Source organism: Scyliorhinus torazame, chromosome 10 (assembly GCF_047496885.1).
Source record: "Scyliorhinus torazame isolate Kashiwa2021f chromosome 10, sScyTor2.1, whole genome shotgun sequence".
In the NCBI taxonomy this organism is placed as follows: Eukaryota; Metazoa; Chordata; class Chondrichthyes; order Carcharhiniformes; family Scyliorhinidae; genus Scyliorhinus; species Scyliorhinus torazame.
Genome location: NC_092716.1, coordinates 64,233,176 through 64,257,876, shown reverse-complemented (window position 1 = coordinate 64,257,876; position 24,701 = coordinate 64,233,176). Strand labels below are relative to the sequence as shown.

The 24,701-nt window shown below is 45.6% G+C and overlaps 1 protein-coding gene across 3 annotated transcripts in view; it reads left to right on the top strand.

The window, feature by feature from the left end:
- Nucleotides 1-24,701, top strand: part of LOC140430611 (uncharacterized) — an 896,055-nt gene that overhangs the window by 800,965 nt on the left and 70,389 nt on the right. For all 3 annotated transcript variants that reach the window (XM_072518210.1, XM_072518208.1, XM_072518209.1), the window contains one exon: nucleotides 3,287-3,432. In XM_072518210.1, the coding sequence (XP_072374311.1) occupies nucleotides 3,287-3,429 (143 nt within the window). In that variant the 3' untranslated portion in view covers nucleotides 3,430-3,432. The remainder of the gene's footprint in view (nucleotides 1-3,286; nucleotides 3,433-24,701) is intronic.

Sequence of the window (24,701 nt, the reverse complement as noted above, 5' to 3'; positions counted from 1 at the left end):
GTTCTGGACTCACTCAAAAGAGGAAACATTCTTTCCACGTTCACCTTGTCAAGAGCATTCAGGATTTTATATACTTTAATCAAATCACCCTTCACTCTTCTAAACTCTGGTGGAAACAAGCCCAGTTTATCTAAACTTTCCTCATAAGACAATCTGCTCATTCCGGATATCAATCTAGTTGAACCTCCTCTGAACCACCTCCAGTGCATTTACATCCTTGTTTAGACAAGGAAACAAAAGCTGCATACATTATTCAATATGTGGGGCATATCTACCTATTGCACCAATGTCATCCTTGATTAACAATGCTAGCCCTCCACCTTTACCTAGTTTCCTATTCTTCTTGAATGATATACACGCCTCAATATTCAGGACCCAATCATGTCATCCTGCAACCACGTCTATATAACGGTTATTAGATCACATCATTTACTTTGTTATGAATGCTATGGGCATTATATCTGTATGAGTATTGCTGAAAAAAGAGAAATTTTGTCAAACCTTTTCATCTTGCACCCATCAAGCTAATTGCAAGAATAGCAATGTCAGGGAAAACAGAAATTGAGAAGAGAGTGTTAATTGGTTGGCAAGTGGACTCTGATTGGCAGAGATGTGTCCTTTCCACTGTTTGCAACAGGCAAGGTACATACTGTACCCAGCCAGTCAGCGTTTGCAAAACTAAAAGCACAGTACCCAACAATTCTGTGATTGGACAACATTTGTTAAATAATCTTCAGTATGCTAAGAATTACGCTGACAGCCAGTTTAAGATTGTCAGTCGGGCTCACAGTGTCGCACATTTATGTGTACTGTAAGTTACATTTATTAATACAGAGGGCCCTGTTCTTTTCAACAGAAATAATATGTACACACAATGCGCCTGTTTCAACTAAACAAAATAAGTGACAGCCATTTGGTTCATTCTTGAAGGCACTGCTTTGGCCAATCAGAGTAAAGCTGCTTGGTTTAAATTTGAAATAATGCTTGACAGTTAAAAAGTGCAATCGCCATGGCAAAGCCTCAACCAATCAGATTCCACTTTCCAACCAATCTGCACTCTCTTCTCATACAGCATAAATGTGTCATTTTCCTTCAATTGGTATTCTTGCGACTGTCCTGATGGGTGCAAGATGAAAAACTTCTACAAAATGTCTCTTTTTCAGTAATACTGATGTTCCGTAATACCAAACAACCAGTTAAAGTAGAATACTTGCATTGATGGAAAACATTATCACATGGAAATTTTCAAAGTGCTGCGCACAATTAATTACTTTATACGAAACCAGTGGCTGGTGTCATGTGAGGAAATATGTCCGCCATTTTGCCTTAAGTATTGCAACAAAGGGAATGATCAGTTAATCTGACTTTCGAGACATTGACTGAGGGAAGAGGTTCGGTCAGTGCAGCAATAAAACTACCTGTTCTTTTTCAAACGTTGCCCTTCGACCTTTACCATCCACCTGAACGTTGATACAGGCAGCAGGGCCTCAGTTTAGCATCTCATCACAAATAGGGGTCCCTGAAAATTACAGCCCTCCCACTTCTGACAAAAGTAATAATATGTTGTCCCAAGGCAAATCCCAAAACGGTTGTCCCTAGCTTTAAAATAAAAGAATGTAATGATTAAATTTAACACTTGCCATATCCGGCTTCAATGATTATTTTCCAACTGACAGTATAGCAATTCCCTGTGGAGCACAACACTTTTTATGATCCAGATGAGGGTGTTTTGTGACAGATCGTTACTGCATGTGGGCTATTGCTGGTACATTTATTTGCTCAGTGTTTGATGCATCAGTTGTGGAATAGCATTCATTGTCTGGACCCTTCAGCAGATCTTATTCACATCTACAATCAACTTGTCAATGTTATGTAATGTGACCTTTTTAATGTTAAATCCTTTCACCCATATGGATTGATGGTAATTCCAGGGCTGTATTGATGAGACCCTTAGTATGTTTGGCGAGCATATCATTTCTTACTGTTGGTATAAAGCAAAGTAAAACACATCATGCATATTTGACCAAGGGTGTTAGATAATATTATGTGTTGTGCAAACAAGGCAAGAATAATGTATAAATCTCTGCGAACATAAAGATTATAGCTTATGACTTTGAAATCACTCCCTTGCATCTGCTCCTATTTGGAATTTAAACTGTTGCAGTTTTATATGGAAAATCATTCATTTCGTATTTTATGCTCAGAATGCCTAGTATTAGAAATGCTGACTGTTGTGTCACTGTCCGTGTGGAGTTTGCACATTCTCCCTGTGTTTGTGTGGGTTTCGCCCCCATAACCTAAAGATGTGCAGGGTAGGTGAATTGGCCACACTAAATTGCCCCTTAATTGGAAAAAATTAATTGGGTACTCTAAATTTCTATCAAACAAAAGAAATGCTGACTGTCTGTGCGTCCATTGCTCTAGATGCAAGTTAGCATTCATGTGTGACATTCTATTATTGAGAAATAATCTGCGTGCAATAATTAAATATAACTCCCAGTGCTTATCAAAAGGAAAATCTAATGTATTTTTATGATCATTGACAGAATCTGTCAGCCATTTTGTAAAGCATGGTCTTTATAACGTAGTGATAAATGCAATTTTGACTGTGGAAATGCAGATAAAAATTACTCGGTTTAACATTTGATTAACTAGTTTAAGCTCATAATACTATTTACAAATATTGAATTTTTTAATAAAAGCATTATCTGGTTTTCTTTTTTAAAATTAATTTCTTTAAAATTCTTTTTTTTTCTAATTAAGGGGTAATTTAATGTGGCCAATCCACCTACCCTGCAAATCTTTGGGTTGTGGGGGTGAGACCCATGCAGACACGGGGAGAATGTGCAAACTCCACACGAACAGTGACCCAAGGCCGGGAACTAACCCGGGACCTCAGTGCTGTGAGGCAGCAATGCTAACCACCGCGCCACCATGCAGCCCCATTATCTGGTTTTCTGAATGTATGGCAATTTGTAATTGTTTTTACTGCATTCAGTTTGCCTCTTATCATTAATGAGATTCATGCATGTCCAGAAAATGTCAAGAAACATGATATTGATATCATGCAGATCAATTTGAATCAATGTTTCAAAAGGTCCCGAGTATAATTATTCTCAAATAATCTGACAGACCAGAGAGCTGTGAGACTCTGAACTGATGGTCATTGCTTTATGACTGATTTTCCTGCCAAAATCATGGACTTAAAAGAGATTTGACCTTGCAGTGTGAGTGATCAGTCTTCATGAAAATTGATTGTCATGTGCACACATCTCAATTTTTGCAGGAAAAATCCAACTATCTGACGGAGGGAGTCTCGGGAGTGTTCAGGAAGATGAGAAGACTGTGGAGCATCTGTCATCTCTGGGAGAAGAGTCACCAGCAGCTGCAATGAGCCCAGAATGTCTGAATCAGGTGTCCATTCAATAGATGGTAAACATCACATCCAAAATAGAGGAAATTCTCTTGGTTTATAATGACACATAACCAATAAACAAAAATTTCCCCTGTGAGTATTACAGGACAAAATAAAACAATATTTTTGTTACATGGCTTGAAGGCATTGCCAATCTTAAAAAAAAATGATCAAGTCTTTTCCCCCCTTGGCTGCATCCAGTAATGATAAGTTATTGCACAATACAGGTATTGCAAGGACAGATGACACACAAAACATAAGTAAGATGGTTCCACTGGGTAACCAAAGTCAGGTTTATGTTATGCGTTAGCCTTGTTATTAGAAACCTTCTTATTACATTTCTGGGTTTCAGTTTCAAAACAGATAAGAGTTATTATAATATTAACCAGCACTTTTTGATAGTTACTTCAAAAACTTAGCAGGTTCACTTTGCGCTTTCTTGTGCTGACATTGTATTTATCTTTTTGCGAGTGGAACTTTAAAAGTCATTAGTGTATGAACTCGACGATTCATGTTTATTGCTGCTCAGTATTATATCATGTTAATGGGTTTGTCAGTCACTCAGCCTGCAGCTCAATGATTGTATTAGGTGACAGCAGTCATGTTTTGTTGTCGGGCACCAATTATTCCATCAAATATAACATAGTGGTGTAGGTACAATAATGGAGCCATCTCATTTAAAATCATTGTTGTTTGAGATGTTAGAATGAAAAGTAGTAGTACAGTACAGAATGTCACTCGCGTGTTATGAGTCCTGCAAACCCGCATGTTTAATTGCAAGAGTATTTCTAGATTATCCATTTCAAGTAATTTATATCATTTTAACCTTCTGCTGGAATTTTCAATACGACAAATTATTTTTCAAACAAGACTAATTTCGGCTGTGCAGATAAGTGGATTAAAATGGAGCATTTAAACTTAATCTTGCCAACTTTTCTTACAAGGCAACCTCTCCACAGGGAGGGTAAATTAGACAGCTTGTGTCCCTTGCCTGCTTTCTGCTCCTCCGCGTAGCTTTGCCAAGAGTGACATTGGTAGGATGTAGAAGCAGCTAGCACGTAATTTACGGCAAAGAAAAAATTTTCTAAGCAGAAAAAAGTAATGCTCTTTGTCACATGCAATTTATCTGTATATTGTAGCAATGCATCACTGTTCCTGATGCTTATATTAGCCAATAATGCCTGACATTAGCTTCAGCATGATCACAATAAGGCAAATACCACAAATTCAATAGACGTTTGCACTAGTAGCAATATAGTTAACAAGATTAACAACATATTCAATTGTTCTGCAATTGATGATTTTAAAAGCATATCCAAACAAATACATTTTAATTGCAATTCGTGAAAGATCACTTCTTCATTTCATCATTGTTTGATGCAGACAAATTGGCTACTGTGGTCCCCGAAGTTACAATGGTGGACTATTTCCAAAGCACTCCACTGGTTGTGAATCACTTTGGGATTTTTTAAGATCATGAAAGGATCTATATAAAATTGTAAAAGGTTAAAGTGCCGACTCACATATCATAAAGTATGTGAACTTTGCTGTGATTTTAATCATGATTGAACTAATTACAAAGGACCAGAATTTACTGCTGAAATAATGACAAGAGCAAATGTCATTTATGGATGAATGGAATAACAACTTCACAAAATACATTATTCTATATCAGAAATAGACAGTAGCCTAGGGGCTAAAAAGAGTGAGAAAATCACAGGAAATTAATATAATCAGAGATAAAGCTCTGGAAAAATTTGAGGGACTAAAATCCAGCAAATCCCTAGAACCTGAAGGCCTATACTCTTCTGCAGAGATAGTGGGTGTGCTACCTCTGATTTTCCAAAATTCCTTACATTAAGGAACCTTAGAATGTTGGCAAATGGTACACTGCCTTTCAAGAAAGGAGGGAGAGAAAAACAGTGAACCGCAGGCCAGTTCGCCTAGCATCAGTTGTTGGGAAATACTGGCATCTATTATTAAGGAAGGTTTAATAATGCACACAGAAAAAGCATAGTATGATTCGAACAACTCAATATGGTTTTGCTAAAGGTGAACCATGTTTGACAAATTTATTTGAGTATTTTGAAGATGTAAGTCACAGGGTAGATAAAGGGGGAGGGGGAGAATCCACGGTGGCCTGGCCCGCGATCGGGATCTATCGATCGGCGGGCAAATTCCGTGGGGGCCTATGTTCCTCCGTGCCGGGCCCCTGTAAGGCTCCGCCATATTGCCCGGGGGGCGGTACGGACACGGGAACCCACGCACATGTGCAGAGTCACGCCGGCCGTGGCGCACATGCGCGGAATCACGCCGGCCGTGGCGCACATGCGCGAACTCACGCCGGCTGGAGCTGCGGGTACCACTCCAGCACCGACCCAGCCCTCTAGGAAGGGGAGCATAGCAGACAATTGAGGACCATTGACGCCGGAGTGATTCATGCCGCTTTTCACGCCGGCATTAGAACTTGGCCGCGGGATTGAAGAATCCCGCCCAGTATATCTGAATTTCCAAAAGGCATTCAATAACGTGCAGCATAAAGGGTTAATAGGAACATGATTATATTGAATAGCGGAACAGGCGCGATGGGGCCATGTGGTCTACTGTGTTCCTATTTCTTATGTTCTAGAAGAGATGCGGGTGTGCAGTTAAATGGGAATATCCAAATCGTGATGTCTGAGTTGCACTGCATTGACATTAGCTTTGCAAAAATGGCATCTAATCAGTGACGTCTCAGTTTTTTTGGAGCATGTTGTATTTGCCCATTAATTACCCATTGAACCTATTATAGAAAATAAAGCCTTGTCTTTAAAAGACTAAGTATACTTTTAAATGTGTACTAAACATTAGTTACTGTTGATCAATGTCTCTGACACAAATAATTAACTATTACAAGTGTAGAATCTCATTCCTTAAGGTTTTAGTTCATCAGGGGGAAATTAAAAATTCAAATTTTAAAAACGTGATTTTCTTTCTTCTTTCACTCTCTTTTGTTTTTTTTTTACTTTCCACTCTTTAATTTATCCCTATGTGTTTGATTTGACTATGAATTCATCTCCTTTAAAAATCCTTCCTGGTGCTACAATACCCTGGGCTAGGGTGCGGTCAATTCCAGCCCCATTTTATCCAGAATCACAACACAAGTGAATTGACCAATAATTCTTAGAATGATACGCAAAGTCTTTGTCGTTTGGCTGACCAATAATTACAGTCACCAAGTATGTAAATTTAAACACAATTACTGTTTATTTATAACAAGAACTATAATTAAACATGCAGCAAATACAGCTGGTTAACTGTTATCTGGGGCGAAATTCTCCCCAAATGGCGCGATGTCCGCCGACTGGCGCCCAAAACGGCGCCAATCAGACGGGCATCGTGCTGCCCCAAAGGTGCAGAATGCTCCGCATCTTTGGGGGCCGAGCCCCAACATTGAGGGGCTAGGCCGACGCCGGAGGAATTTCCGCCCCGCCAGCTGGCGGAAACGGCCTTTGTTGCCCCGCCAGCTGGCGCGGAAATGACATGTCGGGGCGGCGCATGCGCGGGAGCGTCAGCGGCCGCTGAAAGTTTCCCGCGCATACGCAGTGGAGGGAGTCTCTTCCGCCTCCGCCATGGTGGAGACAGTGGCGGAGGCGGAAGGGAAAGAGTGCCCCCACGGCACAGGCCCACCCGTGGATTGGTGGGTCCCGATCGCGGGCCAGGCCACCGTGGGGGCACCCCCCGGGGTCAGATCGCCCCGTGGAGTACGCCCCCACCAGGACCCCGGAGCCCGCCCATGCCGCCTTGTCCCGCCGGTAAATAGGTACTTTAATTTACGCCGGCGGGACAGGCAATGTATCGGCGGGACTTCGGCCCATCCGGGCCGGAGAATCGAGTGGGGGGCCCGCCAACCGGCGCGGCCCGATTCCCGCCCCCGCCGAATCTCTGGTGCCGGAGACTTCGGCAACCAGCGGGGGCGGGATTCACGGCAGGCCCTGGCGATTCTCCAACCCGGCGGGGGGTCGGAGAATGACGCCCCTAGTTCCTAATCCCCCACTTTCATTTCCCCCTCACCCACCACACACACACAGAAGACAGACAAACACAACACGGCCGGCGTGATTTAAAAATAAACATAGGTAAAGGAGAAAAAGAGTCTTTGTTTCAGGTGGACATTTCCAGCATCTTACTCCTGTTAAAGCTTAGCTTTCAGCTGGAGGTTTGTACTGTGGATTAATTCAGGCCCCTGTAGTTTCAGGTATACAGCACTCACAGTCTTTCTGAAGAGAGAGAAAGCAGGTCCTTGCCTTTCTGCATCCAGGAGTCAAATTGTAGCTCCTTGGGACTCTGAAAACCATTCCACTGGGATGGGCTCCAATCACCACCTGCTACCGGGCAGGTCTTTTGGACTAATTGCCCCCCCCCCCCCCCAGCCAATCACTCAAACCGAGTCCCAACCCATCTCTCTCTCTGTTGTCGACAAGTCTGACGCTGCTGGTCACACTAGCAAAAACTAGCAAAATATTCTCTCTGGTGACTTCTGAATTCATCATTCTCTCTGCTGCTTCACTTAAAGATGCATGTACATTAATCGTCCATGGATCAAAAATGATAACGGCAAAACAAAAGAAAGGGGAAATAAGGGAACAAACAGGCAGAACACTGACACTGCGTTTATTTACTAATCCTTAAATTTAATGCTTAAGGCGAAACTCTGTAGCTTTCCCGTTAATTTAGATCTCAGACGAAACAAGAACAAAGGATGCTGGGAAAACTCAGCAGCCCTGCTGTCATGATATGTGGACACACACATAATGATATACAGACAAGCAGCTAATGGACACAGAGAACAGGACATGACCAATAAGCAGGCAGGACACTCAGGGGTGGGATCTGACTATAAAAGACACGAGGCACTCACACTCTGCCTCTTTCCACAGATGAACATCTAGAGAGTCAGTCAAGGGTGTTGTTACAATCTCACACCTCCACCACGTGGCTAAGAGCTAGTCTGGTTCAGTCAGACAGAGTAACCACACTTATGTTAGCAGAGAGTCGAACTCACAGAGAACTGTGCTAACTGTGCTATTAGTTCAATAAACCTGATTGAACTAACTTCAAGATCTGGAGTATCTTTCTGATCTAAGCTGCATCCAGTTGCAGCCAGTGTTAGACCAGTGTACCTAACACGACAGGATACCAGGAGACTACTAATTTAAGGTGGCTTACCTCAGTCCGTTCCGTGACGACCAGCAAATGTATCCCAGCACCATGGCGAAGATTCAGGCTCCTCACCAGCTCAGGACCTCCGGCAATCTCAGTGCCAACTGGCGGATATTCAAGCAAAAGTTTCTGCTGTACATCGAAGCCTCAGACCTCGAGTGTGCATCTGATGCAAGGAAGATCGCGCTTCTCCTCTCAACAGCGGGTGATCAAGCCATCGAACTCTTCAACTCGTTTAACTTCACCGAAGGCCAGGACAAGACAAAGTTTCAGACCATCCTGGACAAGTTCGATAGTCACTGTGAAGTGGACACCAATGAAATCTTTGAGCGCTACATATTCAAACAACGTCTTCAAGATAAAGATGAATCTTTCAATGCCTTCTTAACTAGTCTCTGCCTGCCAGCGCTGTCCTGCAACTTTGATGATATTGCTGACTCCATGATCAGAGACCATATCGTGTTTGGAGTTCACTCTGATCCTCTGAGAGAGCAGCTCTTAAAAATCAAGCATATGACCCTGCCAGTCGCGATTGAAACATATACAATGCATGAGCACGCAAAAAATCGGTATTCCCAATACAAATCGGCTGAAAATGAGAAACTTGCCTTCCACGAGGCAGTGAGTGTGCAGGCCATCTCCCGGATGCAGCGCCTCAGCATTGAAGACAGCGGCCATCTTGCGCGCTTTTCCCGGAGCCCCACACATGCGCGATGTGGACGGGATAACGAAGCGGCCGACGCCCACACTGCGCAGGTGCAGACGTCTGCCGACCGCACTGCGCATGTGCGGCGATGTACACCGCGTCATGACGCCGACGTCATGACGTGCCCGAACTGTGGCAATGCCCACTTAAAGGGACGCTGCCCTGCAAGGGGCAGGCGATGGTTAAACTGCGGGAAGCCTGGACACTATGCAGCCTTGTCCTGGTCTGCACCACCAGTCAGAGGCCAACGCTTCAAATTCAGACAACGGCACGTCCAGAATGTGCAACGATGATTACAGGATTCTGATCTTGGCAGTACAACGGATCCAGAGGCCGAGTGCCTGGAGTACGCCTACCAAGTGGGCATCATTACCACACGTGAACATGCCACACCTAACTCATCTCGCATTCAGTTCATCCTCACTGTGGATTCGGAGGACGTATGGCGTGCGGTGATGCAGGTCAACCGCTGCTCCATCCAGTTCAAGCTGGACACAGGTGCTTCTGCCAACTTCCTCACACAGACAGACTTCAAATGCATCAAGAAGCCCACAAGGTCCTTCCAGCAGCCTGCCAGCTCCAGGACTATAACGGTAATACCATCACGGCACTGGGGTCCTGCCATCTACTCGTCTCCAACCGGAGTACCCATGCATGGCTAAGATTTGAAATTGTCAAGCCGGACAGGCATCCCTACTGGGCGCGCATACCTGTAAAAAGCTAAACCTGGTGCAGCGGGTTTATTCAACGACATCCTCCAACGTGGATCTTCAAGCTGGCATTGACGACATCCTCGCTCAGTATCCAGATGTGTTTGACGGGATAGGCACTTTGTCATATCAGTACAAGATCCTACTGCGACCTGATGCCAAGCTAGTGGTCCATGCACCACGCCGGGTCCCGGCTCCGCTGAAGGAGCGCCTGAAGGAACAGCTCAAGGAGCTGCAGCAGCAGGGGATCATTTCCAGGGTAACTGAACCGACTGACTGGGTCAGCTCGATAGTGGTGGTTAAAAAACCCTCTGGAGACCTGCGCATCTGCATTGATCCCAAGGATCTCAACCAGAATATAATGCGTGAACACTACCCCATCCCGAAGCGGGAGGAACTCACCAGTGAGATCGCACATGCACAGTTTTTCACGAAGTTAGATGCGTCACATGGATTCTGGCAAATCCAGCTGGATGAGTCCAGCAGAAGGCTCTGCACCTTCAACACACCGTTTGGCAGGTACTGCTATAACCGTATGCCGTTTGGCATCGTCTTGGCATCGGAGATATTTCATCGCATCATGGAGCAGATGATGGAGGGCATCGAAGGGGTTCGTGTGTACGGGGACGACGTCATCATATGGTCCACGACCCCTGAGGAGCATGTTTCCCGTCTCCAGCAGGTATTCCGCCGTGTCCACGCCAATGACCTGAAGCTGAACAGGGCCAAATGTTGCTTTGGCATGTCGACACTCAAGTTCCTAGGAGACCAGATCTCTCAGCAGGGCGTGTGCCCTGACACAGACAAGGTCAAGGCCATCGCAGTCATGAAGGTCCCGGAAGACAAGAAGGTGGTATTGCGCTTCCTGGGCATGGTCAGTTTTCTGGGCAAGTTCATCCCAAACATGGCCTCACACACCCCGGCCCTACGAAACCTAGTGAAGAAGTCCACTGCCTTCGAGTGGAAGGCGGCCCATCAGGCAGAGTGGTTGGAGCTGAAAGCCAAGCTCACCACTGCACCCGTATTGGCATTTTTCGACCCAGACAGGGAAACGAAAATCTCGACAGATGCGAGCCAGGGTGGCATCGGTGCGGTCCTGCTGCAACGCGATGACACTTCATCCTGGGCACCGGTTGCCTACGCATCAAGGGCAACGACGCCCACCGAACAAAGGTATGCACAAATCGAGAAGGAATGCCTGGGCCTTCTCACTGGCATTCTCAAGTTTCACGACCATGTCTACGGCCTGCCAACATTCGCAGTCGAGACGGATCACAGGCCCCTGGTCCACATTATCCACAAGGACCTTAATGACATGACGCCTCGGTTGCAGCGCATCCTCCTCAAACTCAGAAGGTACGACTTTGACCTGGTCTATAAAGCATTAGTTAGGCCCCATTTAGAATACTGTGAGCAATTTTGGGCCCCACACCTCAGGAAGGACATACTGGCACTGGAGCGGGTCCAGCGGAGATTCACACGGATGATCCCAGGAATGGTAGGCCTAACATACGATGAACGTCTGAGGATCCTGGGATTATATTCATTGGAGTTTAGGAGGTTGAGGGGAGATCTAATAGAAATTTACAAGATAATGAATGGCTTAGATAGGGTGGATGTAGGGAAGTTGTTTCCATTAGCAGGGGAGACTAGGACCCGGGGGCACAGCCTTAGAATAAAAGGGAGTCACTTTAGAACAGAGATGAGGAGAAATTTCTTCAGCCAGAGAGTGGTGGGTCTGTGGAATTCATTGCCACAGAGGGCGGTGGAGGCCGGGACGTTGAGTGTCTTTAAGACAGAAGTTGATAAATTCTTGATTTCTCGAGGAATTAAGGGCTATGGAGAGAGAGCGGGTAAATGGAGTTGAAATCAGCCATGATTGAATGGTGGAGTGGACTCGATGGGCCGAATGGCCTTACTTCCGCTCCTATGTCTTATGGTCTTATGCTTCAATAATTCGAAAGTTGCCGTGTGCTGTTTGTGCAATATAATTAAAGTGAAGCATATGCTGACATTATATTAATCGCGAGGCCCTTGATAAAATTAGCTGGAAGAGAAGCTTATGACTACAGTCTCTAGCATATACTAGTGAATCAATAAACATTTCTTCAACATATTTTTGCTGAATTTTTGATATGACTAATTTGGTTTCAGTTAATCTCTAAACTAGACATCACTACGGAGAGAGAGGTCAGAGATCCACTATGTGGAGATACTCCACGTGGAGTTAGACTCATGTCCACTGGTGGCCATATTTGCGATTCAGTCTGGGATAATTGTGGACATTGTTGCCTTTTCCTCGCTGATAGTCCAGAGCCGAATATTGCTTGGGTAGAGGTCGCCCGCTCTGCTCAGTGTCGTTGCTTACTTGGACGACTTAATGTCATTCTTGCATTTAGAGAAGGTCAAGTTTGCCATTAGGGAATCAGTGGAGAGGATCTATCTAAGACGGCAACTATTATTTTCCTTTTTTAAGGAGTTAGTCACAGTCAGTTGTTAGGGGGTTTGGGTTAGTTTTCGTATTTAATGTTGATTAGGTGTTTGTGTTTTTCTTCTTCTTTACTTTTATCTTTGATTGTGAAGGTTTGCATTTTTCTCTTGTTCTGATTGGTATAGATTGTTATGAAAACATTTTTTATAAATATAATTTTTAAAAACACTTTCAGCATTCCTCCCACAGCCCAAAGATGTGCAGGTTAGGTGGAATGGCCATGATAAATTTTCCCTAGTGTCCAAAAAGATTAGGCAGGGTGACTAGGAGTATGGGGATAGGGTGGAGGTAGGGTGCTCTTTCCAAGGGCCGGTACAGACTCGATGGGCCGAATGGCCTCCTTCTGCACTTTAAATTCTATGAAAATTCTACACACCTGGCAAGGAGCTCATCATTGCCGATACACTGTCCCGCTCCATCACCGTGCTTAGTGAACCACTGAACGTCATCCAGCAAATTGAGTCACAGGTTGAGTCACAGGTGCAGCTGTGTGCTAGCACCCTCCCGGCATTTGATGAGAAGGTGATTCGTATCTGTGACGAGGCAGCGTGTTATGCAACACCTAGCCAATGGCTGGCAAAAAGGGCAGTGCCCTCAATTTTTCAATGTAAAGGACGACCTGACGGTGGTTGATGGTATCTTCTTCAAACTGGACCGGATTGTAATTCCACACAGTCTCCAGAACTTGGTGCACCGTCAAATCCATGAGGGCCACCTGGGTGTGGAAAAGTGCAGACGCAGAGCCAGGCAGGCTGTCTACTGGCCCGGGATCAGCCAGTACATCGCGAACATGGTCCTTAACTGTGCGACCTGTCAATGCTTCCAGCCAGCGCAGAGCAAAGAGACACTTCAGCAGCATGAAATCGAAACCTCTCCGTGGTCCAAGGTTGGCATCAACCTCTTTCATGCAAATGGGCGTGATTACGTGTTAATCATTGATTACTTTTCCAAATACCCTGAAGTCGTGAAGCTCTCAGACCTCACATCTCGGACAATCATCAAGGCCTGTAAGGAGATGTTCTCCAGGCATGGTATCTCACTCACTGTCATGGGTGACAATGGCCCGTGCAAGCCACAGAGACTGGACTTATGAACATTTGTTCTGTTTGCTATGTTCTGTGTTCTCGCATTAGACAGCTGTTTTCACATGTACATATGTTCACATTCACTGCATGCATATATGTTATTATTGGCCTATTCTTGTAAATCGTTCACATATGTCATCCAAACATTAAAAAAGGGGAGATGTCATGATATGCGGACACACACATAATGATATACAGATAAGCAGCTAATGGACACAGAGAACAGGACATGACCAATAAGTAGGCAGGACACTCAGGGGTGGGATCTGACTATAAAAGACATGAGGCACCCACACTCCGCCTCTTTCCACAGGTGAACATCTGTAGAGTCAGTCAAGGGTGTTGTTACAATCTCACACCTCCACCATGTGGCTAAGAGCTAGTCTGGTTCAGTCAGACAGAGTAACCACACTTAAGTTAGAAGAGAGTCAAACTCACAGGGAACTGTGCTAACTGTGCTATTAGTTCAATAAACCTGATTGAACTAACTTCAAGGTCTGGAGTATCTTTCTGATCTAAGCTGCATCCAGTTGCAGCCAGTGTTAGACCAGTGTACCTAACACGACACCTGCCAGCATCTATCAGGAGAGAAACAGAATTAATGTTTCAAGCCATGAACACTTTGTCGGTCTATGACTCAAAACATTAACTCTGTTTCTCTCCTGATAGATGCTGGTAGACTTGATGACTTTTTCCAGTGTCCTCTGTTCTTGTTTCAGATTGCAGCATCCACAATATTTTTGCTTCTTTCAGGTCCCAGATTGCTTTCTTCACTACAATATTATCAGCCCATATTGTCCATAGTTTTGTTGGCAAAAATGTTTTGAGCTAAACATTGCAGGGGCAGGTGCCATTCGATGCCCTGGTAACACAAATGCCAGTGTTCGGCTTGCCATTCATTTGAAATTCTGCATTTCAGGACCTATCTTGATTCAGCTTGTGCTGTTCTGCTGAATTCCAGTAAATGTTTTTCATAAATTCGAAGACATTGCTTCCATTAAAAAATGTACTTCCTTATTTACGAGGTTAAAGAAAACTCAAAATGAGAATACATAGGGAGCACCTTTAAAGATGCACCCAAAAAATGCACGATATTATCATGATATAGAGGTATCAAATCCCTCATAAGGAATTCTGTAAATGTGTTGTAGGTTCATTGATTAATTCTAGGCACATGTGAAAATGTGGATTGAAAGCTTGAAGACATCGGCAACAGAGCTGTATGCCGTTCATCTCCAGGATGAAGTGAAACTGAGGTTTGATCACATGACACACTTACCATAAAGTGATGGAATACTGCTCATCCTAAAAGGCAGCTCACGTTTTAAAAAATATATAATTTCCCCCTTTCCGATGCTGTACAACTACTTGCAATACATGTTCATTAGTTACCATTACATAAACATTTAGGACTGGTGAATCTATTGGTCTCTAAAGTATAAAGGTAAAGGCTGGTACACCCAGACCTTGTAAAGGCCACATTGGCTGGAGGTTTCTTTGATAGCTCACTGTGATCTGTGAGATGGTCATTCTTGGATTTTGTTCCTGGTTGCATGGGGATCTTGTTCTAGATGCAATAGGGTTGTATGGTGGTTGATGAGCAGGAATGGATTTGATTTGTCCTTGGGTATGCCTCACCATTGTGCCGGTGTGTATAATGACTTCATAGGACCTTGATTCAGAACAAATCCTTGTAACCTTGGCTGTGAGATTTTGGATGCAAAATTTTTTTTTTGTAAATTTAAAGTACCCAATTCTTTTTTTTCTAATTAAGGGGCAATTTAGCATGGTCAATCCACTACCCTGCACATCTTTGGTTGTGGGGGTGAGACCCAGGCAAACAAGGGGAGACTGTGCAAACTCCACCCTGACAGTGACCTGGGTTAGAACACTGGGGCTGGAATCGAACCCGGGTCCTTGCCATTGTGAGGCAGCGGCGCTAACCACTGCACCATCACGCCGCCATAAGATTTTGGATGCAAACTTGTTGTCCCAACTGCAAACTTGGCAATTGGGTACCTGCATTTTTATTGTGCATGTTGGGTATCTTCTCTTGCAGTTTTAAAAGTTGCTCTCTAGTTTCTGAAAGAGTAGAATGGGTAAGGGTAGATAGATAGGTGCACATTGATCTGCCAAACGTGAGCTGTGTTAGTAATGGGATACATGATGTGGAGATGCTGGCGTTGGACTGGGGTGAGCACAGTAAGAAGTCTTACAACACCAGGTTAAGGTCCAGCAGGTTTGTTTCGATTTCACTAGCTTTCGGAGCGCTGCTCCTTCCTCAGGTGAATGAAGAGGTATGTTCCAGAAACATATATATAGACAGATTCAAAGATGCCAGACAATGCTTGGAATGGGAGCATTAGCAGGTGATCAAATCTTTACAGATCCAGAGATGGGGTAACCCCAGGTTAAAGAGGTGTGAATTGTGTCAAGCCAGGACAGTTGGTAGGATTCCGCAGGCCAGATGGTGGGGGATGAATGTAATGCGACATGAATCCCAGGTCCCGGTTGAGGCCGCACTCATGTGTGCGGAACTTGGCTAACTTGTCAGACTACACCCTTCAACCTGACGAAATCGAAGTCCTCAGCAGAGGGCTCAATTTCTGCACCACCACCAAAATGGACTCCATCAGTCTCGCGGCAGACACGGAGGAATTCATCAGGCGAATGAGGCTCCGGGAATTCTTCCACAGACCCCAAGAGGCCAACAGCGAACCCAAGCAGACTATCAATGAACCGGAACAGCAGACTGAGAGATCTGCGGTACGGCAACCGAAGAGGAAAGAGTCGAATAGGACCCCTCAGGAAGGCCGCTGCCCTAGACACGACATGTATGCTCAAGCCGTCAGACCTACTCACCGCACAGGACCTTCAACCGACGTTATACAACAGATACATCGATGACATTTTTCTCCTTTGGACCCACGGTGAAGAATCACTGAAACGACTACACGATGACATCAATAATCCAACCATCAAACTCACCATGGACTACTCTCCAAAATCAGTTGCATTCTTGGACACACTCGTCTCCATCAAGGACGGTCACCTCAGCACTTTGCTTTACCGCAAACCCACGGATAACCTCACGATGCTCCACTTCTCCAGCTTCCACCCTAAACTCATTAAAGAAGCCATCCCCTATGGACAAGCTCTCCGTATACACAGGATCTGCTCAGACGAGGAGGAGTGTAACAGATATCTACAGACGTTGAAAGATGCCCTCGTACGAACGGGATATGGCGCTCGACTCATCGATCGACAGTTCCAATGCGCCACAGCAAAAAACCGCACCGACCTCCTCAGAAGACAAACATGGGACACAACCGACAGAATACCCTTCGTCGTCCAGTACTTTCCCGGAGCGGAGAAACTACGACATCTTCTTCACAGCCTTCAACGCGTCATCGATGAAGATGAACATCTTGCCAAGGTCATCCCCACACCCCCACTACTTGCCTTCAAACAACTGCACAATCTCAAACAAACCATTGTTTGCAGCAAACTACCCAGCCTTCAGAACAGTGACCACGACACCACACAACCCTGCCATGGCAATCTCTGCAAGACGTGCCAGATCATCGACATGGATACCACCGTTACACGTGAGAACACCGCCCACCAGGTACGCGGTACATACTCGTGCAACTCGGCCAATGTTGCCTACCTCATACGCTGCAGGAAAGGATGTCCCGAAGCGTGGTACATTGGCGAGACCATGCAGACGCTGCGACAACGAATGAACGGACATCGCGCGACAATCACCAGGCAGGAATGTTCCCTTCCAGTCGGGGAACACTTCAGCAGTCAAGGGCATTCAGCCTCTGATCTCCGGTCAAGCGTTCTTCTCCGGGATTCATGTCGCATTACATTCATCCCCCACCATCTAGCCTGCGAAATCCTATCAACTGTCCTGGCTTGACACAATTCACACCTCTTTAACCTGGGGTTACCCCATCTCTGGATCTGTAAAGATTTAATCACCTGCTAATGCTCGCATTCCAAGCATTGTCTGGCATCTTTGAATCTGTCTATATATATGTTTCTGGAACATACCTCTTCATTCACCTGAGGAAGGAGCAGCGTTCCAAAAGCTAGTGATATCGAAACAAACCTGCTGGACTTTAACCTGGTGTTGTAAGACTTCTTACAGTAATGGAATAGTTGCACTTAAATGTGTTACTTTCAGATATTGCAATGTGTAGATCTTATTTGGTCTATCTTCATTTGAGAATTAGGAACTTCACCTTGTAAATCATTCATTCAGCTAGGCTATGAGATCTAGGGTAATGAAGAGAAGGATTAGTGTGATTGATATTACATTTCTCCTGAAGCGTCATATCCTGAAGCCTCTTACCAATAAATTGTGGACCAATATCCGTAATGATCTCTCTAGGCATACCAAATAAACAGAAATTAGCACTTAGAATGTGTGCAACAGTTGCTTTTAACATACTATTCAATTGTCAAACAATGGTAAATTAGGTGACAATAATGATGAGGTCAGTACCATGGACATGAAATAGGTCGAATGCAATTTTAGGCCAAGGATGGCTAGGAACTTAATGTGAAATCAATGGTGTTTTGTGCCGACATGACGCATACTCTTGGCATACCTTTCACTTCCTGACAATGACTTCAATGTCATTGTTCATACCTGGCCAATAGAGTGTCTCTCTTGTGGGTCTTCTCCTCCGACTTGTGCCCAGTGGTGAGTGATAAAGTTGTTGGCGAGTATCAGGTCACAAAGATTCTAGTACATGCCTGCCTTTAAAAATAACTTCCCGGGACATGCCGATCTTGTCCTGTTAAGGGCCAAAATGGTCTCATGTGTTCGTGGACATGCTGAATTGAATCAAACCATCCTTTAGTAATGGTTTTCCACAGTTGCTATAGTGTGGAATCTTTCAACGTTTCATCATGTAGCTGCTGATATTTGAATTGCGTAAAATTTACCAGATCAATTTTGAGAACATCTTCAAGTTTGATTTCAATTAAATTAACTTGTCGATCCAAAGATACGTATTCTGTTTTCGCTGGGTTAGGAATTATACTAAGTGTATCTGATGTGGCCATCAATTTACCTGACTGGTACCCAATCTCACAGTCATAACCTTTCATCTTTATCAAGAGACATTGCAATCTTGCCAGTGCACTGGCCAATAGTTTTCGCCAAATCATCTCCAGTGGCTTGTAGTCAGCCTCAGTAACAAACCTTTTGCCAAATGGATGTGTATGAAAATGTTTAAGTTAACCTTTCCCACTAGTATTGGAGTAGTCGGATTGCGTTAGAGACAGAGGGCGAGATCTATCAGCCATGTTGCTCCTGAAAAGCAATGCAGCGTGACTGGTAGATCACCCTTCTGGCAAATGAGGAGAAAAATTAGTGTGATTGTTATTTAAGTTAACCTTTTCCCCTAGTAATTGCGTTAGAGACAGAGGGCGAGATCTAACACGATTTTGCGAGACATCGCGCTGTGAATCCTGCTCACGGGATCACTTTCTGGCAAATCTGTGTATTAGAACGAGACAGCTAGTCTCACTCTAGTATGCATTCCCGAGATCTAACCAAGGCATGGGATCGATTCCCCCCGCCTGGAGACCTCGGGCGAGAACCAATCAGTGCTGGCATCCACAAAGTGGGACCACATGGACAGGCACTCGTGGGGATCTACTTGGGGATCGGAGGCTAATCTCGCTTTTGGGACTTTGTTCCCATTTGGGTAGATTGCACCCAGAAATTTGGAGCAAAAGAAATTGGTTTGCCTTTTTATCCTGTGTACGCTCCCAGACATTTCTGTGAGACATCTATCTCCAGGGCAGTTGTCTCCCTAGGATTTCAATGTTGATGCTTCGAATATTGACTCTTTCACTGCTTCAAAACGGTATTTTTGGTCTTAATGCTAGGGCCCTATCTTAGCAATTTCCTTAACGGGTGAAATTGGGAAGGTATGGAGACAGGAAATTTGAAAGGCTTTGAAGATCATCCTTATTTTGAGGAGTTGATATGTCTTTAATATCCTCTATTTTACTTGAATTGGGATGTATGCCCACACTGGAATAAGTAGAACCAAAGAAACTGATCTGTTGCACATTAATGGCACACTTCACACTGTTGAACACCAATCCTTCATTTTATGTGCCTGCATCAATAAGTCCAAATTATGGTCCTGTGCCTGCTTTGTTATTCCCACAACGGCAGTATAATTGGTGATACAGATGCATCTTGGCACAGTGCATGTAATGCAGTCCATTTCAGCTTGAAAGAATTCCTGGTTAACAGCCTGAAAGGAAGTCATTGAAAACAGTACTGTCCGAATAGGGTACGAAATGTTGTGGATTGAGGCATGCTCTCAATGAGCCATCTTTCTTTATGACAAACGCAATTGAGCTGCGCCAGTCTGTGTGCTCTTGCACTCTTCTATTGATTCTGTCTTTTTCCATTTTGCCTAATTCAACCTTCAAAGGTTATTGCGGAAAATAAAAGCTTACGGCATAGGGGGTAACATATTAGCTGGGTAGAAGATTGGCTGGCTGGCAAAAAACAGAGTATGCATAAATGAGACTTTATCTGATTGGCAGGTTGTGATGAGCGGAATCCTGCAGGGGCCTGTGCTGGGGTTTTACAATTTCCACCAAAGACTAAGATTAGGGGAGCAAAGGCATGGTAGCCAAATCCGCAAACAACACAAAGATAGATAGAAAATTATGTTGTGAAGAAGACATAAGGCTTTTTCAGACAGCTAAAGATAGGTTGAGTGAGTGGGCAACATTAGGCAGCTCGAGTATAATGTTTGAAAATGTGCAGTTGTTCACTTTGGCAGGGAGAATAAAAAAGCAGAGTATTACTTAAACAGAGAATGACTGCAGAATTCTGAGCTATATAGGAATCTGGGTGTTCCAGTGCATGAGTCACAAAAAATTAGGATGTAGGTACAGCATGTAACTGAGAAGGCTCATGGAATGTTATCCTTTTTTGCAAGACAAATTGAAAATAAAAGAAAGAATCTTATGCTTCAGTTATACAGGGTGTTGGTGAGACCACTGTGCAGTTTTGTTCTCTTGATTTAAGGAAGGATGTAAATGCATTGGAGGCGATTCAGAGGAGGTTTACTAGATTGATACCTGAAATGCGTGGGTTGTCTTATAAGGAAAGGTTGGGCATATTGGGCTTGATTCCACTGAGGGATGAATTGATGCTGAATAGTCTCAGCAAGCTGGACATAGAAACTCTATTTCCTCTTTCGGGTGAGTCCAGAACTAGAAGGCACTGTTTTTTAAAATTAGGGGTTGCACTTACAAGACAGGAATAAGGAGAAAAGTCTTCTCTCAGGGGATTGTGAGGCTTTGGAACTCTTTGCCGCAGAACGTGGTGGAAGTGGGGTCATTGAATATTTTTAAGGCTGAGGGAGGTAGATTCTTGTTAGGCGAGGGAATCAAAGCTTATCAGCAGTAGTTGGAAATGTGGAACTTCAAACACAAACAGATCAGGCATGATCTTATTGAATGGTGGAGCAGAATCGATGGGCCCTCTTATTCTCCTATTTTGTATGTTTGTATGTTCAATTATTAGTCTTGTAAGTGGATGCTGCACGTACATGCTGGATCAATGCACAGACTTGTCTTCGCCTGCAAGTGAAATTTTGCAATTCCCTTGAAACTGCCAGTTTTGTTAAAACCTTCTGGCTATTTCAATATTATGTCACGATCCAAAGGGGTAGGAGTCATTCCTGAGGTGGATCTGCCTTGTAAGGTCAGAATAATTCTGTGGTTTGTCACTAGTGCGAGGTTATAGCATGTTGGCAGACCTGCGATTGTTGGACCTTTAGTCTCCACAATGTAAAACATTAATGGCACCCAGGAGAATTGAACTATGGAATCTGTAAACAGAGCAAGTGAACAATTGTACATTGAGAGTCTCACAGTAGTAGGTTTTGATGTGACCTTTCTGTCTGTGGATACATGACTCTTAGAATTTGTAGGGGTTCAGCTAGGGGACCAGGAGAGGGGAATTGGCGAGCTCCCACTAAAAATGGCAGAGAGGAGCTTCCGATATTTGGGGGTCCAGGTGGCCAGGAGCTGGGGGGCCCTGCATAGGCTTAACTTTACAAGGCTGGTGGAGCAAATGGAGGAGGAGTTCAAGAGGTGGGGTGCGTTGCCGCTGTCCTTGGCGGGTAGGGTGCAGTCAATCAAAATGACGGTGCTCCCAAGGTTTTGGTTCCTGTTCCAGTGCCTCCCCGTGTTTATCCCGAAGGCTTTTTTCAGGCGGGTTAACACGAGTATAATGGGGTTTGTGTGGGCGCGAGGGACTCTAAGGGTGAGAAGGATGTTCCTGGAGCGGAGTAGAGATAGGGAGGGGCTGGCGCTGCCCAACCTCTGTGGGTACTACTGGGCTGCCAATGCGACGATGGTGCGCAAATGGGTGATGGAGGGGGAGGGGGCTGCATGGAAGAGGCTGGAGACGGCGTCCTGTGTGGGTACGAATCTGGGGGCGCTAGCAACGGCGTCGCTGCCGCTCCCTCCAAGGAGATATACCACGAGCCCGGTGGTGGTGGCGGCCCTCAAAATTTGGGGGCAGTGGAGGCGGCATAGGGGGGAAGTTGGGGCCTCGGCATGAACCCCATTACAGGGGAACCACCGGTTCACCCCAGGAAGAACAGGTGGAGGGTTTTCGGGGTGGCACAGGGCAGGGATACGAAAGTTGGAGGACCTGTTTGTGGACGGGAAGTTCGCGAGCTTGGGTGAGCTGGAGGAGAATACGGGCTCCCCCCGGGGAACACCTTTAGGTACTTACAGGTAAGGGCGTTTGCCAGGCGGCAGGTGGTGGAATTCCCGCGGCTTCTGCCACACACATTACAGGACAGGGTGCTCTCGGGGCGGTGGGTGGGAGTGGGCAAGATCTCGGAAACTTACCAGGTGATGTAGGAGGAGGAGGAGGCCTCGGTGGTGGAGTTGAAAGGTAAGTGGGAGGAGGAGTTGGGAGAGGAGATCGAAGAGGGGACGTGGGCAGATGCCCTCGGGAGGGTGAATTCTTCCTCTTCGTGCGTGAGGCTCAGCCTCATACAGTTTAAGGTGCTGCACAGGGCACACATGACTGGGACAAGGACGAGCCGGTTCTTTGGGGGTGCGGGCAGGTGTGTTAGGTGCTCAGGGAGCCCAGCAAATCACACCCACATGTTCTGGGCATGCCCAGCACTGGAGGAATTTTGGAATGGCGTAGCGAGGACGGTGTCGAGGGTGGTAGGATCCAGGGTCAGACCGGGCTGGGGGCTCGCAATATTTTGGGTGACAGAGGAGCCGGGAGTACAGGAGGTGAAAGAGGCTGGAATTCTGGCCTTTGCGTCCCTGGTAGCCCGACGAAGGATTCTCCTTCAGTGGAAAGATACGAGGCCCCCAAGCGTGGAATCCTGGACCAGCGACATGGCAGGGTTCATTAAATTGGAGAGGGTGAAATTTGCCTTGAGAGGGTCGGTACAAGGGTTCTTTAGGCGGTGGCAACCGTTGTTAGACTTTCTGGCAGAACGATAGACATTGGTCAATGGCAGCAGCAGCTCGGGGGGGGGGGGGGGGGGGTTACTTTATTTTTGTTTATGTTATTTACATTGGAGGGTTTGAGGGGGTGTATACACCTGTTGTGTTAAGTCGGGGTGTTAATGTTCATTTATTATTTATGTACGGTGGGGAGGGGTTTGGGGGGTTGATTTTTTAGATTGTGTTTTGTACTTAACCCTGTTGGGTTCTTTTTTCTTTCTCATTTTGTTATTGATATTTTATGAAAACCTTTAATAAAATTATTTTTTTTTAAGAAGAATTTGTAGGGGTAGTATGTTAGCACTTGCTCCTGTGTCAATCTTGGTCAATGATAAATTGTTACCAATTTTCATAGGGCAAATAATTTAAATCTTGGCAAAGACTTCAGATGGTGTGATGGCATCTATGTTTCCCACGAGGTTGATGGTTTGAAACATGCACTCACCGCTCTTCGTCTTGTTGTACATCGTCATCACTTTCTAGTTTGGCACTCATTTCATGTACATATTTTTGATGGATTACCGGGTGGTCGTTCTTATTACAGAATCATGGAATCATACAGTGTAAAGGAGGCCATTTGGCCCATCGAGTCTGCACCAGCCCCTGGAAAGAGCACCCAACTCAAGCCCATGTCTCCACCCCTATCCCCGTAACCCAGTAACCCCACCTAACCTTTTTGGACACGAAGGGCGATTTTAGCATGGCCAATCCACCTAACCTGCACACCTTTGGACTGTGGGAGGAAATCGGAGCACCCGGAGGAAACCCAGGCACACACGGGGAGAACGTGCAGACTCCGCACAGACAGTGACCCAAGCCGGGAATCGAACCTGGGACCCTGGAGCTGTGAAGCAACTGTGCTAACCACTGTGCTACTGTGCTGCCCAGGTACCCATTGTGTACAGTCTTTTTGGATCAATGCATGGCTCTGTGGTTGCATCAGCCTTTGTTCTAGTGCACTGCCACTGCCAAAGACCTTTTCAGCCACATGCATTGCAGAATTGATGGAAAGCGCTGCGTTCGAAATGTATGTACATTTTTCTCTGTATCTGCTGACCAGTGGTTTATAGATTCTGTAGGCTGCTGTCGAAATGACTTGAACTCTAATAGAAGAATACAGAAATTTAACCTGGGGTGAAATTCTCCAGAAACGACGTGATGTCCGCCGACTGGCGCCCAAAACGGCACAAATCAGGCGGGCATCGCGCCGCCCCAAAGGTGCGGAATGCTCCGCATCTTTGGGGGCCGAGCCCCAACCTTAAGGGGCTAGGTCGGCGCCGGACAAATTTCCGCCCTGCCAGCTGGCGAGAAAGGCCTTTGGTGCCCCGCCAGCTGGCGCGGAAATGACCTTGCCGGGCGGCGCATGCGCAGGAGCGTCAGCGGCCGCTGACAGTTTCCCACGCATACGCAGTGGGGCAAGTCACTTCCGCCTCCGCCATGGCGGAGGCTGTTGCGGAGGCGGAAGGGAAAGAGTGCCCCCACGGCACAGGCCCGCCCGCGGATCGGTGGGCCCCGATCACAGGCCACGCCACCGTGGGGGCACCCCCCCCGGGGCCAG